The sequence below is a fragment of the Lineus longissimus genome, chromosome 11 (assembly GCF_910592395.1).
Source record: "Lineus longissimus chromosome 11, tnLinLong1.2, whole genome shotgun sequence".
Taxonomy (NCBI): Eukaryota; Metazoa; Nemertea; class Pilidiophora; order Heteronemertea; family Lineidae; genus Lineus; species Lineus longissimus.
This window is the reverse complement of record NC_088318.1, coordinates 13,204,823-13,222,824: the sequence shown is the minus strand read 5'-3', so window position 1 is coordinate 13,222,824 and position 18,002 is coordinate 13,204,823. Positions and strand designations below refer to the sequence as shown.

At 39.9% G+C, this 18,002-nt stretch overlaps 3 protein-coding genes across 5 annotated transcripts; 2 read left to right on the top strand and 1 right to left on the bottom strand.

The window, feature by feature from the left end:
* Window positions 1-503: 503 nt before the first annotated feature.
* Window positions 504-6,106, top strand: LOC135495684 (uncharacterized). The gene is made up of 12 exons (XM_064784531.1): window positions 504-1,174; window positions 1,447-1,530; window positions 2,215-2,287; window positions 2,645-2,790; window positions 3,072-3,236; window positions 3,580-3,735; window positions 3,899-4,009; window positions 4,432-4,485; window positions 4,699-4,817; window positions 5,107-5,200; window positions 5,465-5,554; window positions 5,969-6,106. The coding sequence occupies exons 1-12, from the start codon at window positions 650-652 to the stop codon at window positions 6,047-6,049; spliced, it is 1,698 nt and encodes a 565-aa protein (XP_064640601.1). The 5' UTR covers window positions 504-649; the 3' UTR covers window positions 6,050-6,106.
* LOC135495685 (magnesium-dependent phosphatase 1-like) lies at window positions 5,079-9,884 on the bottom strand. 2 transcript variants are annotated; one of them, XM_064784533.1, is made up of 6 exons: window positions 9,784-9,884; window positions 9,293-9,350; window positions 8,968-9,078; window positions 8,565-8,672; window positions 7,016-7,101; window positions 5,079-6,808 (listed from the first exon to the last, which is right to left on the bottom strand). In XM_064784533.1, the coding sequence occupies exons 1-6, from the start codon at window positions 9,815-9,817 to the stop codon at window positions 6,714-6,716; spliced, it is 492 nt and encodes a 163-aa protein (XP_064640603.1). In that variant the 5' UTR covers window positions 9,818-9,884; the 3' UTR covers window positions 5,079-6,713. The 2 variants fall into 2 exon arrangements, with proteins under 2 accessions (XP_064640603.1, XP_064640604.1); XM_064784534.1 differs by lacking the exon at window positions 9,784-9,884 and adding an exon at window positions 9,667-9,745.
* Window positions 9,885-9,962: 78 nt separating this feature from the next.
* On the top strand, window positions 9,963-17,985 carry LOC135496173 (uncharacterized). 2 transcript variants are annotated; one of them, XM_064785326.1, is made up of 4 exons: window positions 9,963-10,061; window positions 11,974-12,519; window positions 13,670-13,880; window positions 14,132-17,985. In XM_064785326.1, exons 2-4 carry the CDS (start codon window positions 12,119-12,121, stop codon window positions 15,227-15,229), a joined length of 1,710 nt encoding a protein of 569 aa, XP_064641396.1. In that variant the 5' UTR covers window positions 9,963-10,061; window positions 11,974-12,118; the 3' UTR covers window positions 15,230-17,985. The 2 variants fall into 2 exon arrangements, with proteins under 2 accessions (XP_064641396.1, XP_064641397.1); XM_064785327.1 differs by lacking the exon at window positions 9,963-10,061 and adding an exon at window positions 11,382-11,570.
* The last annotated feature ends 17 nt before the right edge of the window (window positions 17,986-18,002 follow it).

The following is an 18,002-nucleotide window of genomic DNA, read 5'->3' as shown; positions in this document are numbered from 1 at the left end:
TTCACCCCCCCCCAAAAATAACACAACCCCCTTTAAAATGTTATCTAGGGTGCTACATGCCGTCTTGTATCCTGGGCCAGCTAAAATCCCTATTCCAGGATCAGTAACGTGTGCGAGGGGAGGACACGACCCACTCTGATTTTTCGAGGCAGAGATGGGACAAGAGGGTCAGTGAAGAGGGTAATTTGTCTCCATGTGACACTCTGGTTTGACTGGGTCTTCCTCCAGAGGAGTTAGTATTGCTGGTTTATAGAGACCTTGGTAGCTCTACACTATGGACAACTTAATGATATCGCCTTCTGCCTTTCTGGCATCCTGGTCCTTGCCCCTTTCAAAATTCGCTTTCGTTGCATGCTAACCACAAAGTCAATCAAATTCAATCGCAAGTTAAAAACATAAATTTATCCAAGGACAAAAGCTACTGCTACACGGACTCCTGAAAATATATTTGGTCTGTAGACCACTTTTCATCTACATCAGTCATGTGATCACGCACACTTGTTCAAAATGGCCGACGCTTCCTTGTTTGCTGTCTGCTAGAAAATTTCATATTAAAACCCGGTTTGTGTCCAATTAGCGTCCCTGATGTGACAATTCATGTGCAGTGACTGATCAAAATAAAATTGTTTCATCAGTTCATCTAACTGAGATGATATATGAATCCCTGGAAGACCGTTTTGATCCCATGAAATCGGATCAGGAGCTGTCAGGAAAATCCTCAGTCCCTGGCCCTGGGCCTGGGCCGGCTGAAGCCATTCAAAATGAAAATCAAGATGCAGCTGGGCCTACCCATTTTCGTCCTCCTTATGGATCTACAGGTGTTGTAGAAAGGCATCATTCTGACTACCAACATGATGGATGGACTGATTGCAGTGAAAGTGAAGCCGAGGACGGTCCTCGGTCATCAACCGGATCCAGGTGGCGGAATGGGTATGGGTACCAAGGATCAGAATCATCGAGGCATCGGGCAAGTCGCTCCAACCTCGAAAGTATTTCTGCAGCTTCGTCGATGTGCAATGTTAGCCAGCTTCCTGATAAGCAAGGTTCCAAGTGGACACACCAATCACAAATGTCTTTATTGTACCAATCAAACCAGCAACTAGCAGATGTTCCCGAGGAATTTCAAGAGGAGCTCACTGCCACAATTGTTGGCCAGCATAGAGATAGATTTACTGTGAGTTTGGATATTTCAAATTTAATTGTGAACTGTTAATGTTATTAGATAGTATCAGAGGATTATAGAAAATACTGTTGATGATCAATGACAACGACCTCTTTGTTGGCAGAACTACTGTTACTAGTGTTAGTGTTATGCTTCAGTATACTCGTCCAGAGAAGAAAGCCATGACAGTTCTGTAGGCCTGATCAAATTTTCATCATTGGTAAAATCATTCAGTCCATCTATCATAGAATTGCTAAGTTGTTGTTTCCCATTTCTGATTTCAGATGTACAAAGTTGTTATTCAGTTTGAGAGTAGAGTTTGGTTTGTTCTCAGAAGATATTCTGACTTTGCCCTCTTGAACAAGAAGGTGAGATGAACTTTTTTATGACGATTTGGCTACTTTTGGGGAAAAAATGGTGTTTTCCCCACCCAGAGAGCGCACTGAAATATGGCCCAGCCATGGTCAGTGACTGTTAAAATTACAGTGAAATTATAATAAATTAATAGTGAAAACTGAAATGACAACGTTTTAAAAAGCCTTTCATTGTATGGTAATGATGAACATAGGAGGGAAGCATGACAGATGTTATAGACAATGAACATTGAACCCATTATTTAGGTTTTCCCACTTTTTGAAATTATCACCATTGGCCATAAATAACCCAGTGAGATAATGTCTTATCTTTGTTTTAGTCATTCGCCTGAAGTGTAGTCTTCTAATTGTCTGGTCCAGTGTATTGGTCAAACTTACCTTTGACATTATACATATTAGGCTATTGTGAGTGTTGGTCTTGATGATAAACACTCTACTTATAGATATGTCATGCAATGAACCTATCTTGAAAATAAAATGATAGAGGTTAACAATCCAACAAATCTGAGCCCGGTTGTTCAAAATACTATTTCACAACCTTGGTGATAACTTTATCTTGGAGTCAACTCCTAAAACTGAGGCTTTAAAATGATACTCCAGTATTAACATTGTATTTGGAGTGAATTGGAAGACAGAATGATATAAAAGTTCAAAATTTGATTAAAAACAATTCTTCAGCTTCAGAAACAGTTTCCTGTGTTTCATTTTGAATTGCCATCAAGAAAAATTGACAGAAGCAAGTTCAACCATGGTATGTATTCATGACTTATCAGAAGATTTCTGCTCAAAGTGCTTCTGCCAGGTTTTGAATTGATTGAAACGGCTGAGGTTTTTTTTCTCTTTGATGGAAAAAGGCAAGGAGCAGTTTAGCCAAAAAGGGCATTGCGGGAATACGTCAGATTAGAAAATCACGAAGAAAGCTACCAAAATTGACAGTTTTGAGGAACAAACAAGGACTTGAAGAAACCGATCAGTTTTATAAAGAATTTTCAACCCGTGACTTCAGATCAAAAACATAACTTCAAAATTTGTGTGTTAAAATACATGTATATGTAAGTCTTTATTTATTCTTTTTGTCATTGTCAGTAACATTGTCTTCAATTTTCAGCATTTATTGACGAGAGACAACATGCCTTGAATGGGTACTTGAAAAACCTGTTGATCCACCAGGAGTTTGCCCAATGTACTCATGTGAAGCTTTTCCTGAAGTTAGATGACCCGCCAAAAATACAGGCAGATCCAGAAGCTGTTAAAGTAAGCAGTGTACATATTCTGATTCAGATAAGTGGTATCACAAGTAAAGGAAATTTGTGTACTGCTGACTTGAACCTAGCATTCATGTGTACAAAGTTTCAAGCCCATAACTCAAGCCGTCAAGAAACGAGACCAGAGTTACATCCGATGAGGACAGACAACGACGATAATGGACAACCGACAATGCGCTTAGACTCACCGAACCAATGAGTGAAATAGAGAGCGGAGAGGGAGGTATCAAAGCTATGGCCTTTAAAAATATTGTTCTCTTGACTTTTCAGATGTTCTGTCAGGAACTGCAACAACAAAATGACTTTCTTCACCATCAACTTCAAGCTGCAAGAGTGGAAATCATAGCTCTGCGAGGAGGAAAAATACCCTCAGGGCCGGTCGAATTCAAACCAGTGCCACTATCACAAAATAAGGGGTTTGAAGAGCAACTGAAGGTAGGGCACACGGAAGACTGAAAAGGGCAGTAGATGTGTCAGAACATTCCATTGTTACAGAGATGTATACTGCAAAGGTATTCATCTTACACCGTTAAGTGCCAGCCAAATGAGGTACATAATACTGCCAGAAGGTCGCTACGATAGTCAGTCGGGTCTTATACAATACAAAAGTTTTTGTGGATGAAATTTGCATGGGCTTGAAATCTATTGTGTTTTGAACTGCTTACTACTGATCGAGGTGGCATCAAAATGTAGCTTATAACTGAGGCTTTATATGGATAACTTCATATGCCCAAAATGGGACTTAACTACCCATATGGGGGTCTCATCTTTATTCCAGGACTATCAAGATGCATTAGGAAGTGCAAAAGAAGAGGAACAGAAAGCAAAGAGAGAACTAGAAGACTTACGGCGAGAAATGAAGGCGGAGTCAATAGGTGCTAAGGAGGCAAGTCATCAAATTCTAATGAGGAAAGATGACACGATAAAAAAACAGGTAAACCAGCATTTCTCTTTGAGCCAAATATCATGAAAGATAACTCGCGGTCAACCAATAGCTGTGCAAGTGCAACTCCTGAGCAATGTGCAATGGGACAAGAAGCCAATTATAATTATGAATTTAATTTAGACGGTGTTTTAAAATGACTCTTTCTTTGCAGATGGAAAACTTTGACAAACTTCGTGTCAATCTTGACGAGAAACTAGACGACATGTGTAAAGAAGTTCCTGGGGGTGGCCAGGAGGGGAATGACACCGTTGCACTAAAAAAGGTAGGAGACAGCTGTGCCATGAGGGAATACCAGCTAGATTATAAATACTAGTAAATCAGTGCCTGCCAGTAAATTCGAATGCAGCCATCAATTAGAATGGTTTGGAGTTGGTGCCCACTTAAAAAGGTAACAAATGCCACCAGAGAACATCGAGATCTGGAGAACTCACAAAATCATTCTCCCACATTACCTTTGGAGACTCTCTGAAACCATTACCCCAGCAACCACTTATGCGTGAAAAGTGTGCATTCTAATTTCCCAATGTTCGAGGTTCCCTAAGCGATCTCCCGATGGCAATGACATCATGAATTTTGCAACACTCATTACTGTGTGATGTCTGTCATGAGGCCTAAAGAGAGGAGTTCCATGAAAAATGAAACATTTGCTTTCCAAATCTTGAATTGGACTCTCTTTGGTTTCAGTTTATCCGAGATTGGGAAACAACGTTACAAAATAACCATCAAGAAACTGTCGAGGTAAGTTCATTGATGGACCAGACAACAAAGAACTGGTATACCATAAGCCGCCTTATTTTCACAGGCATTTTGAGGTTTTTACGTACAACCGCAATTCGTTAATATAAAAATCGCTTTTGTAAATATTTGGTTTTGCAAGACCTACCCTATTCCAATTCTATTCTATGGTAGGCCTACGACTCACTCTAATTCAAATTATGTTCTTCATTACAGGCTTTTACAGAGGAAATAGCAGAGCTAAAATTCCACCTCACCAAGAAATCTGAGGTCATCAAAGCAAAGGATGGAGAAATACGACAACAGAGAGACGAGAGTCATCAGAATAAACTCTGGTAAATGTCGGCCATTTTGGATTCAGATTTAAGCCTTTATGACTTCAGTGGAGACTGGGTTTAATAATAATATGGTATCCCAAAAGCGCTTTCAGCAGGGAAACCTGGAAAAGCCCTAAGAACTCAATATTATCATTATTATTATTATCTAAAGTGCACTTTTCTCTACATTCTATTTCTTGAGCCAGGTGCTGTTATACCAGGCCATGCTGATTTAGCTGAATTTGCGGAAACTGTCATTCACCAAGATAACGAGAAAAATGACATACACTTTTTTGTTATTTTTCAGGTTTAGTTACGATTCAAAACAAAAGAGGGAGAAAATAAAAACACTTGGTGAACAATTAAAGTCTGCTGAAAAAAGGTTTTTTTATGCAGAGGAGGTAAGATTATACAGCACAGACCATAAAAATTGAATATCAAAACCGATACCTTGTTGTGTTCAAATTCAACCTTACCATCAAGAAGCCTCATTGCCAAATGGTTCACTGCTGGATTGGGAGAACCAACAGTTGTATTTCTTAACTTTAAAGGCATGGCTTTCAAAGAACTAAAAATCAACAGACATTTATTTCATGCACTACAGATTAATTCTTTCTTTAATATTTGTTTGATAACTTTTGATTTTTAAGTTTTTCCAATTCCAGCAATATTTCTTGGCATTGTTTGTGGGTGCTAAATTGAGTATCAGCATGTCACACCACAAGAAATTCTCCCTCAACAATATTCACCCTCAGGTATGTCTGGTCTTTGATAATATTGGATGACCAAAAAATGGGGAAAAAGCATCATAAAGTATCCTACCCACTGAGTTATAGTTTTGCACCAATTTAGGTATCGATTTTCATCATCAATTTTTACAGTCAGTGTGAAGAATTGCAGAAGTCTAGGTCTTTCTGGGCTCAACCATCAGGGGATTCAAGTATTGTGTCAGTTCTGGGCTCAACCATCAGGGGATTCAAGTATTGTGTCAGTTGGGAGTTCAACCCGGGATCACTCCAACAAGAAGCTGACGTTCTTCACTGCGCCAACAAAATCTATATGGACAGGTCATTCAATGCTATAACAATCCTTGAAACGGCTTAATTAATTAAACTTTTTAAAAATTTACTTTTATGTATTTGGTAATTCTATTGCATTAATTTTTGTAGGAGATGTTTGAAAAAGTGAGGAATGAAGGTATTGCCATCAAACATTGGGCAAACTGGATTGCCAGAGAAATGAAGCTCTGATTCATTACGCAGATGACCTCACAGGAGACGAGCATTAATTTTTTGGAAAGCAAACCATTTCGATAAGTCTACAGTGACTTTTGACTCTCTAAAGTTAATCTGGAATAAGTCACATCAACCTTCCTAAGAAGGCAGGAATTGATAAAAACTAGTTTTTACTTTCTGTGATGGTGCTATTTGTAAACAAAGTTCTGTAGATACAAAGTAATAAAGGATATATACGAGAAGAGTCTTGAAATTATTATTATTTCCTGCAGTGGAGTTGTCATCAAATACTTCTGACAAATTTTTCTCCATAAAAATGCGTTGGCCCTTATCAAAAACTAATATAAAATTAGTTTCCTGTTTCCCTAATTGACTGTATGTAACACCAAGTTGTTTGGTGACTATCATTTCAATTATGATTACCGGTACCAGAAAAATTACATAAAAATGTCAAACCCACGCACATGTAGCGGTTTCCAGAATACCGCCTCTCTGATATCATCAATAAACAGTTAATATCCAAAAAAGCTCCCAATGCCTTGATCACTGGGTTCCTAAAACTGTCCTATCCTGAATAGCTTCCTAAAGCCTTGATCACTCCTAAAACTGTCCGATCCTGAATAGCTTCCTAAAGCCTTGATCACTGGGTTCCTAAAACTTGTCCTATCCTGAATAGTCACTAAGATCTGTGTTTTTGATTGTTTTCGAATTGTTTTAAACCTGCCTTGAGTTCTGCGTGCGTCATCCCACCATGAACATAAAAGGCAGTCGCCCCTGAAACAAAACAAATAGAATTTTAAAGTAAAATTTTGAGACATGGCTGTCTTTGCAGACATCAGAAACCTGCATGTCGACTTATTGGTGTTGTTCAGCACTCTCTTTCACCACCAAACTGATCTCCAAAATTTGGCGTAAGAATGGCTGTTACAGTGCTGTTGTGTCTTGCGGCCAACGCCATCTACTAGAAAATGCTGTAACTACCTATTCCATTGATGTCTCGTATATTCCTCATTTCATCGTCGAAGAATAACATGTCTTTATAAGGAAGCCCACTGGCCTCAGAAAATCTGGAATGAAGAAAGTACTGCATTGCATTTTTACGAAAAAGAAATTTTTTAATTGTCCTTTTTCTTCTGACACTTACTTCATCAAAAGTGCTTTATTTATTATTCTTTAGATGATAATAAACTGATTTGCTTCCCACACTGCCAAACACTTTATCTGACAATCAAAACACATACAGTGGAACCCCGGTTGGCGACCACCTCAGTAACGCGACCACCCCGCCAACGCGACCACGATTGTCCGGTCCCGAATGGTTTCCTCTCTAATTACCATTAAGAGACCCCCGCTAAGACGACCACACCGGTACCCCGACCGCGACCACTGGCTTGGCCGGTCCCAAACTGAAAATCAACCCCGCTAACCCGACCACCAGGCCTAATTGCCGTAATCGGTCGCGACCGCGGCATAGTAATTAGCACCTCGCTGCCAAGCTTTGTTGAGACGGGGACAATGGCCATGGGAATACATATGAAAACAAAAAATACAATGTGATTTTGCAGGTATGATCAATTGTACAAGTGTAAATGAATAAATAAACTTTCCTTTTCTAACGTTTTCATGGTTTATTTTCATTACTGAGCCAGTTCAGTACCAGACAAGCGCACTCAGCAGCAGCGAAATCATGTGATTTGCGTGATTTGCGTGATTTGCATATGAACTTATAATAAACGGCGGGTAGTTTGAAGACCACACTTATGACAATAACAAGCTTGCGAGACGTTTGAATGTTTTATGATATGGAGAACTTGGTTGATTTACTACAGTATCATTTTATATTTCTTTAAATATTTTGACTGAAAATAGACTTGATTAAAACTGTAGCATTACTCAACTCATCTTCTCAGGTGTGAATTGCTGATGAATCTTGGAACTCGCCGCTAATTTATTTTCGCATATTTTCGGAATCATACGACAAGTTTACTTCAATCGTCACAAACAGTCGGGTACATGGAGGATGATTCACCAAATTGCCCGCAAATGCGTCACGTCGGGCAGATAATGAAACTTTGTGGATAAAATGAGTTACAAAATTACCTTTTCTAACTCATTCTGAGAATGTAACATGTAATTTTATCGACGAACTGTTCTTGCGAGGCATGATAACAAAACTTTGGAGCGTGCATCATCTCAATCAGGCAGCGTTGCTATGGTAGTACAGCGTACACACGCCATGCAGTCGGCAATTTTGGCGGGAAAAATAATCATGTATTTCGTCTGGGGATTCCCAACTTCCCTAACACGACCACCCCGGTAACACGACCACTCCGACCACGGTCCCATGAGTGGTCGTGTTACCGGGGTTCCACTGTATATGTAAAAATAGGCGGTCTACTGCCAAGTGTACACAGGCAAACAAGGGGGAGGGGGGGGGGGGTCCTTGATACATACTTAGTACTGGTATCAACCCTTGTCTGATGATAGTGGAGGCCTTTTTTGCAAACACCAGGAAACAAATATAAGTTACCTCTTAAAATGAGTCTTTTTATTGCCAGGATAGATTTCTTTGTACTTAAAGTACTTCTCCCATCCAAAACATTGAAGAAGTTGGTTTGCTCCTCTTGGCTCCTCAGTTCTGAATATAAACAGAAGAAATACTTTGCCTCAGAATTGTATAATTAATCATAATTGGAAAAAGATGATTTGTGGTAATTGTTAAGTTTAAAAACAGACTGCACTTTGCAGTGGTATAATCTTCCTCAAGCCCGATCTGAACTATTATTTTTTCAAATATGTTTTCATTGAGAGAGAAGTGAACACTTAAACCAAGGCCTATTGGAAAGCTGCAGAACAAATCATAGTACTACGACTGATTTAATATGAATACATGTTATAAAACGTTACAAATATCACTTTGGTAAATCACTTACCTTGACGCCACTCCCATATCTATCCCCTGGGCCTCAAGATCTTCCAATATGGATGGAACCTCTGGATAGTACTTCATCTGCGAACCATAACTATCATAAACTTTACCATCGCTGAAAAAAGAATGTTCTTACATAGCGCTTTATACCATACAACAGTCTCAAAGCACTTTATATAGGTCTCTGGATTAGGCTGGGGACCAAGGAGCGATTACCTTCTGATTAGGTCTTCCACAAGACCAAAATTGGGAAGGCAGTCTGTCCCAAATGATGTAATTGCGGCCACTATGCCACTGGTCTCCCCTGATAAAACAGTGAAGGGCATTACCTTTCTTTTCTAAATGGGGGACATTCACATTCGACATGGAAAGGCCACATGGTACAGTCTGAAAAAAATTAAATTAAACATTAGAAATAAACTTAAAGTGCACATACCTCCTTTGTTCAAAGGGTGGGCTTACATGGGTATCAACCCAAACAGGCCAAAGAGTGTAGTCTGAAAATAAAATATTATTCGTCTTTTGTCAAGTCATGATACTTGATAGTACCCGAGTGGACAGTGGCGGTGGATATCACAGGGACACTGACAGTGCCAGGTGCACTGACTGCCCTGGAAGTGCTGGGTGCACTGACTGGCCTGGCAGTATAACATATAATATTTGTTGGCCTGTACTGTAGCTGTGTGGACAGTCACAAACATACACTGACACAGGTCCGGAGGAGCGAGTGACAGTACACCGTGTCACCGCCACAACGGCCTTACGTGCTACTGACACTGATGGTATTAGGATTGAAAATGGCGTGAAGCTATATTTTTACCTAAATCAAATATGATCAATTTTGGAAGTGCCATGATTGGGGGTATTTTAGAAAAATATTATCTATTGTAAATTGTAATTTTATCATTTCTGTTCGTCTACCATTTTGATATCACGTGACTTAAATTAGGATCACATGACTGACCGGTTCGACAGATCATGTGACTTTTGTACGATGCAGTTCAATGTTTGGCAACATCACCAAGAGCATTCAGAAAGTTGTTATTTTGTTCAAAGATCATCGATTTATTTCACCAGTTCGGTCAAAAATGTAAAAAGGTAAGTATCGATCTCATGTTTCATGTTTCGGTAGCAGAGACACGTAATTATGGTTTTATAATATCTTATATTATATCTTTAAAAAATGGCTCCAGTGCACTGCTAGTCATAGTGTACTAGTAACTGTATAGGCCTAGTGGTAGGCTACATATATGGAAGCCTATATAGTTATGGTAGTGAGTTGAGTTATACTGGGTCCGTTATACTGTAGTGCATGCCAGTCCACCACCACATCACAATCGCATTCATCTGCGCTCTCCCCACGCCGGCTTACCGAAACGACGATGACACGCACAGCACAGGTTGTTACGGCAGTTCTTGTCCTTGCCGTATTTGCCCGCTCGCTGAGCACATCACACCAATGTTCAAAATGCTGGCAAAACGCATCCGTCAAAATCCGGCTGATCAGTGATACATTTTAAATCAATGACATCAGGTCTGCGCGTCTCCATGGCGACCTGATGAAATAGCGATGATTCATGGAAGACACTAACTCGGCTCAGCTCATCTCATTTTTCAGTGTAGCTTTTACCTGTAGCTTTTTTACTGTAGCCTCTTTTACTTCGATTGGTATTCTCACTTGCTGTTTGAGGCGCCATTTGGCCCGACATGTTTGCTGCCTCCTGAGAAAGCACGTGTTATGTGTCATGGCAACGTGACTGGATATCATGGACTGTTCACACCTTAATAGTAAGATATATGAAGTGCGATGTTGAATAAGTGAACTTTAATTTGTGGATTTGAGTGGAGGTGGGCAACTGGTGAATTCATAAACCTTCCTTCAGAAGTGGGAGCCTGCTTGTGCTGCAAATCAACTGGTATCTATAACTGACCAACAAGGGGTAATTATATTTATTTTGTTACACTTTGCCGTGATCATGGATTGAGAAGCTCAGCAAAGCACTGAAAAAAAACCTAAAATATACCAGTAACACTGGCTCCTAGTGCTGGTTAGTGGTACATTCTTAAAGGTAAAACAGTGAGCCAGAAATAAACTAACAGTTACTCAATTGTTGATATAAACCTACTACATGTACTACCAAACTAAATAAACAATCAGTAATTTTCCATCGTCCTCCTCCTAACGCACAATGTGAATTCAAGTTTACTGGAGAATTATATACCATGCTTACAGGCAGATATAAAGTGGTCTAGAATCTGGCTGCCATGGAAACCAGTGGGCCAATTTGTTCTGTTGCCTAGCAACACTTAGCAGGCTGCATTAACCACCCAGGAAACAACTCTGACTCATAGATGCCATAATTATTCTGACAATACTGGGACAGCAGTTGCCATAACAACTGGGAGGTTGGATTACCTTATGTATGCAGTTATTTTTCTCGGTCACAAACGAACAACGTCAGTTTATTTCTAGCCGAACTGTTGGAAGACGAAGCGCTATGTCGATGGTTGGCATGCTTTCGAGATTTTGTGGAGTATTCGTTTGCGTTTCTATGTCAACGATCGATTCTTTGTGTCTATTTGCAGACGTCTGCCAGCACTTATGAGGTAATGGGGACACTTGTCACAAACTGTGTATGTTGAAAGATAGCTTTCACAAACTGTTTGAATGACATTAGTGAACTTGTTTGATTAAGTCGTGCTCATTAAATGTAGCCGAAACGAGAGTTTTCTTCCAAAGGTACAAGTTCCAGCCAAATGAAGAAAAGTTGCATTACTCAGGAAGATCAGAAGTTTTAGATTTCTTTCATTTGGAATTGAAACTGTGCTGCAACACCAGGGAATTGATATCAAAACCAATAATTTTCTATTTGATTTCAGAATACCCCTTAAGTTGGATTATCACGCATACACACATCATGCATGGAATCCCCTGCTGAGATGATTTTGAAAGCACAAGCCAGTAATTTCTTTCTTTCCACCTTATACAGGCTATTCTCTTATTTTGCAGGTCTACTGGTGTCTAGTCCAGCTACAAGATAAACAAAATGACCTCGGGCACATTCTGCAAGATCACATAAACATTTATCAGGAAGGCAGAACACAACATTAGACTGAGAACACCCCTAATATTTTATGAAATAACATTTTTTATCATGGATCATTGGATTGGCAGAAGTATAAATATGGGGTCTAGTGGTGATGACTTGATGAACCTTGGTCCGTTCATACAGAGTTACGTTTTCAACTCTCAGCCAGATAAGCCGCGCATTCCGTTCATGCCGCGATTGGAGTCAATCGAGAACGACAACAACGTCCCAGCGTCCGGGCTGCCCATGAGGGCAACACGGAGCAGGGCGATGATGCCGGTGTCCATACAGCAGCCGAAAGTTGTCCTGGAACGCATCGACCAGGAGGAGGGGTCTGTACCGGTCAAGAGTAATAATCTGCCACTCAAGAAACGTCATTGGGAGGCGAGGAAGTCCATTGACAAGTTACCGTGGATTTCTAAGAAGCCGAAGCTGCTGAACGAGAAGCAGGCCCGAATCAAAAGATGGTAAGTTGATGATTTAACATTTTGCCCTTTGATGTGGTGACTGCCCTCAAATTGAATCCTGGCCAAAACCATGCTCTAGTGGTATCAGTAGAATCGGTCATTGTCATAACCTATAGATTGCATGGTTTTATTGTGAATGGTGGGGCGTGTCATTCCAAAAAACATACCACCAATAATGCAGCATGACAGGTTATTGTAATTTTAAAAATTGGTGAGAGGCCATCAACGGTGCATTACACATGTCAGTGTCTTATTTGACAATGTTTGATAGGGGGGTCTTATGGGGGAGCAGAAGGTACATTTTTTGGAAAGAGTGGTGTTCTACTTGTGTCTCCCCCCTGCTAAATACTGCCCTGGACTACTGCAAGCCTTGAAATGTTTGTATTGTTTCAAAAGTTGGTGAATTTGCCAGTTTTCTCATGTAAAACAGTATTGAACCGCCTCCCCCATGAGAGCCTGCCTACAGCACCAAGTAATGGCCCTGGTATTGGTAATGAGATGCATTATGACTAGTTTGTCATGCACATTAAAAAAACACAGATTCTTCCTAGTTGTGTTTTGTCGGCATAGCAACAAGGAAACATGATCAGTTCAGATTTGTGTGCTCTGCCGCCCTCCTCCTGAATTGGCAGTTTGTATAGGGACTGTGTTATCATTCTTGTCACCATGGTAACACACTTGGAGGTGTTGCTGGGCAATGATAAAGAGTCTAAATGTTGACTGTTATGCTATCGTTGATTGATGCAGGTATTACTGTGTGATGTTTTTTTATTATTTCACTAAGTAATATAACCTAATAATGGCTGTTGGGATATTACAGCAGGTGAGCACATAGCTCCTGGCTGTTTCATTCAGTTATTCTATTATAATATAGGAATTTCTTCACAAATTTGTCATTACAATGGTCAGAAAGTGCCATATTGCCTTTTTATGGTGGTGGTATGACCTTCAACCTACAGCAATCCTGTGTAAGGAAGCACCTAAGCCTTCTTAGTTTAAGGTGATTTCAGGCAATTCCATGTCTTAAATTTCAGCTGAGTGCCAGGCCCTTGGGCCTCTTGTTTTTTCCCCACCCGATATGATTATAAACTGTATCACTTGTCCCACTAGTTTCTAAGTTAATGTATTTGTCTCTTTCCTTTTATTACAGGCTGCTTGCCAACTTTGTTTACTGCCCCCGACATCGAAATGCCAAAGTTTCATCGCGGCTAGTCCTCAACCGAGCAATCCAAAAGTTTGGCCCAATGACCCAGAAGGCACTTGGTTACATCATGTATCATGCCTTCCCTGGCGTTGAAAGGGTCAAGGACACACGTAGAGGTCATATTTTCAAGGGTATATTGGATAAAAAGGATCTATCGGTAGGTGTTTTATACTTTAAGTTGAAAGAAATTGGCCCAGTAGACATTTTACTTGGTAACTTATTATAATCTTCGAGGCAGTAAAGTTCTCTATAAATACATCTAAAATCTCGCGTAATACGGACGTAGTACAGTTTTTTTTGGGGAAGGCTTTCTTTCAGGAAGTGTAGCAAGCCCAATGTGAAGTAGGGAGAAGGAACCATTCATGTTTTCCTCAGCATTAATCAACATTTTATGACATATATTTGCAGGTGAGGTACAAAGCTATGGAATTAGAGGAAAAAGACCGGGATGAACCATTGGAGGAATTAGAAAAGGATGGCGGTCCCCCTAGTTGTGAGAAGTCAGATGATAGTGAGGATCCACTGTATGACCCGCCAATCCCTTGTACTCAGAGCAACACTTTCAGACGGGAAACTCGGGGTGTAACCCGCAAAGACACAGAACATTTTCAACCAGTCAACAGGCATGAACTGGTTGAAACGACGTCAAATGGAAATGGGCACGTTCAACAAAACGGTGTTGTCGATTCACAACAAGGTTTGGAGAGAATCAAAAGGGAGAGTTCCGATCAAGGGTATGATTCGAATAACTCAGAAAATGAAAATCGTAAAAAAGCTTGTCAAGATGAATCTGGTATCAGTCACAGATCATCTTTTTCTAACGAGGATGAAAACTGTCTGTCAGACGAAAGTATTAAGATTAAAAAGGAACGTTCGGACCCAGAGTACGAGCCTCTTTCATCAACGGATGAAGGTGATGATATGTTTTCACCAGGTTCGCCCAACATTGATACGAATGCATTCATGTTCCATAATCCACTGACTTTTCCGTTGCTTCGACGGACGCTGGATGCATCGCCCATTGCTGCAGCCGCAGTAGCAAGTGTTCACTCTCCATTGCATCGTAGAGTTTCGTCACCAGTTTACATGATGCCAGCGTGTCAAAGTGCGATGTTGAAAATAAACGACATGCATCAGGCGTCGCCACCATTACTCTGTGGGATGGCGCAGCAGTCGATACATCCGCCACAGTTGCAGTACCAAGTCAATGAACAGGTGGCGCTCCGAAGCGTCCCACAGCAGCCACAGGTAACATTTCATTCTGCAAGATTTCAGGCGCAGAACCCTGCAGTAAACAAGATGCCGCAGTCATTACATGAAGCACAGGCACAGGTCAGTTATCTGTTGGCGTACATTCAGATGCGCGAGAAAAAATTCTCCGAATTGGAGAAACATTTTGGTGATGTGTCGAACGAATTTCGCAAACTGTCTCACTCGTTCAAGCAGTTCCAGACAGAGCGTGCCCCATTCCTTGACCCGATGAACCCCTCTGACCAGGGTACTTGAGCGGTGTTTGCAAACATTGATGTCAGCTTGGCTGTTTATTTGCATCGATTTCAATAGCATTCCGCGAAGTTACTATTTATAGCTCACAAGGTCATTTGCATAAGATATTGCTGACGTTTTAGTCACGTGACAGTCGGACATCGACACTTATTTCTACGCATTTTAGCTTATTTCAAAGTCAATTATCTTTGACCCTGCATTGTTTGTAGCATGAATGATACCATAGAGTCAGAGAGAGGAATATTCAGAACAATTATGTAGTATTTCCAACACTCGGACAGGTGCCAGATTGAATCTAACTGCCCTAGTTAGAAAGCCTGAATCCATTACGAAACCGCATGTTTGTCCGACATTGCCTGTAAATCAGCGATTGGGAAATAGAGGGCAGCAGTGCAGTGACCTCATCTTCGCGGAATGCTATTCAACCCTTTGTACTGACAGTGAGTTGGAGGTTTAAACTTGCAGGATTATTGAACGCAAGTCATATGAGGAGGAACTACAGTTATGACTGAACACCCAAGCATACCGTACGTAGTTGGGAGACGAGGCATTTAAGACTTTTTCGGACTTTATCTTCAGTTTCTTGCTGTCTGTCGAGTAACTTGACTATATTCTCTGTTGCAGAAGTACATGTACTTTCATACATTGTAATGAAAATTGGCAATAATCTGTGTTTGTGTATATCATGTTGTCGTTGTATTGAATATGCTTTATATCAGTACTACGCATTTCTTGACTTAAATGTAGTTATCGCCCAGACCAGTCAACTTATTCCCAAATATCATCTATCTGACACAGCAACATGCAAAGGCTTAGTCGTTTGTTTAAAAGTTGAAATTCGTATTTGAATTTGAGAACACTTTCAATTGCATAAATGCGTACTGAATATAAATTTCAACATTGCCGTTGTGTGCACAGATATGCAAATAAATGAATATCACGTTTCAGCAAACATGCATGATAAACTGCACTACGGCATTGTGTATAAGTGCTTTTCCGTTTTCCTGAGCCAGTGGTAAATAAGAGTGGCGTACCTCTTAAATATTTGAGCTGAAAATACTCTTTGTCTAATGTAACATTCTGCTTCAAAAACTACCAAAAAAAGCAGCATAAAAAAAATGCTTGGTAGTTAAAAACGGTTTAGAACAATGATTTTTATCCAAACAAACTGTGTCAGTTGGTTTGTTATGAAGTTGTTCAAGTATCATAATGGACACTCTGTATATATGATTTTGTATTTTGAAATAATGTCGATGTTTTGTGGAAAATTGTAAATTGTTTATATGCTTATTGTTATGCAATAAGAAGTTGCAGTATTACTTCCATGTATATATTTTTATGAAAGGACGAATGCATTGATAATCCATTAGGTAATGATATTTAAAATTTTGCTCGTTTGGTGCAGCTTTTCATTGCAAGGACTGCTGGGGAACGGTTCAAATGCATTCCCCATCCGGGGTGCTAGAATTTATAGAATATTTGTCTTGAGTTGGGGATCATCTCAAAATTGGTTTCCATTCACTCAGTGAATGACCGGTGATATCGTTTTGAAATAACACGTCAATCAGGAACATGCAACTTTTATGGCAGTGGGATAAAACTGACGGTGATATAAGCGAAAAGCTAAAAAAGTACGGTGACATCACTTTCACTTTGTTTTTGCGTCACATAGGATGCCGTCTGTGATGTCACTAGCACTGTGTGACATCACACAAACCTTTTTTCATTTTCGTCTTATTACTAATGTACTGTTATGATAAATCTAATACTATCAAGTATGGGATAAAATCTAATCTCTACTTGATTCTTTACATTGCTAGTGCTTAAAACTGATCATGAAAATGTATGTCCCGCAATTTTATTCTATGTCTGAGGCGATCGTAAAATTTGTTTTATCTGTGCTTTAGTCAAACCGGCCACTGCTTATCGAATAAAACTGAATTTTTTCTCTTGAAAAATTATGTTCATATTGTGTCAAGTTTGGAATTGATTTTCTCTTGGCGGTTGGAAGCAGACGTAACATCAATCACCGAACATCGCTCTGTTTTCCTCTGAGCTTCATACCATGACTGGTATCGGTTGCTATAGCAACACAGTTTGCTATGGCAACATAGTACCCTGCGGTGTAACGTGTTTACCATTGATGCACAACCTCTTTTTAGATAGAGATAATCCAACTTTTCCATTGCGTTTATCGGGAAATTGAATCATCGTCATGATGGGGCCAATCATTTCGTTTATCGTTTTTGAAATTGATGAGGTTTTGTCTTTAGTTCGAATTTAACGTTTTTGTTAAAGGTGGAGTGTCACGGGATGATATTGACATGAATTTTACAGCATTCCTGTATGCAGTATAGACACTGGTTCTACGATCCATCAGTAGAAGATCAATAGGTTGAAGCCTGTAAAGACATAGAATTTTCATCTGGGGGAAGGGGTCAACAGTCTAAGAAGCTGCATCTTTCTGTTTTATTGCCTTTTGGGAGGGGTATTAAGGGGGGTTAAAGAAGAGACTTACATATTTGGTCGTTTTAGGTTTCACCCTTTTTTGAGATGCATCTGACTCTTTTATCTCAAGCTGCTATAGTGACTTGCTTGTCATTAAAACATTTCTGATGTTAGCTTTTGTTAAATGATGTATTATGTTGTTCATTTCGGCATCTGTATTTTGTTTTGTCTAAATTATTTTTATAACTGTAGAGGTTCAAGGATGTTCGTCACTAGTCTCTCATGAGGAATAAAAGATCTGAAAATTATTTATTCTTTTTTGCTT

Coding starts and splice junctions, on each gene's coding strand:
- LOC135495684 (XM_064784531.1), top strand. CDS start 650: ATGATATATGAATCCCTGGAAGACCGTTTTGATCCCATGAAATCGGAT. Junction 3,736..3,898: donor ATGACACGATAAAAAAACAG/GTAAACCAGCAT, acceptor CTTTCTTTGCAG/ATGGAAAACTTTGACAAACT. Junction 4,818..5,106: donor AGTCATCAGAATAAACTCTG/GTAAATGTCGGC, acceptor GTTATTTTTCAG/GTTTAGTTACGATTCAAAAC.
- LOC135495685 (XM_064784533.1), bottom strand. CDS start 9,817: ATGGCACTTCCAAAATTGATCATATTTGATTTAG. Junction 9,079..9,292: donor CCCCCATTTAGAAAAGAAAG/GTAATGCCCTTC, acceptor TTCTTTTTTCAG/CGATGGTAAAGTTTATGATA. Junction 6,809..7,015: donor ACGAGACATCAATGGAATAG/GTAGTTACAGCA, acceptor GTTTTGTTTCAG/GGGCGACTGCCTTTTATGTT.
- LOC135496173 (XM_064785326.1), top strand. CDS start 12,119: ATGGATCATTGGATTGGCAGAAGTATAAATATGGGGTCTAGTGGTGAT. Junction 12,520..13,669: donor CAGGCCCGAATCAAAAGATG/GTAAGTTGATGA, acceptor CTTTTATTACAG/GCTGCTTGCCAACTTTGTTT. Junction 13,881..14,131: donor TGGATAAAAAGGATCTATCG/GTAGGTGTTTTA, acceptor ATATATTTGCAG/GTGAGGTACAAAGCTATGGA.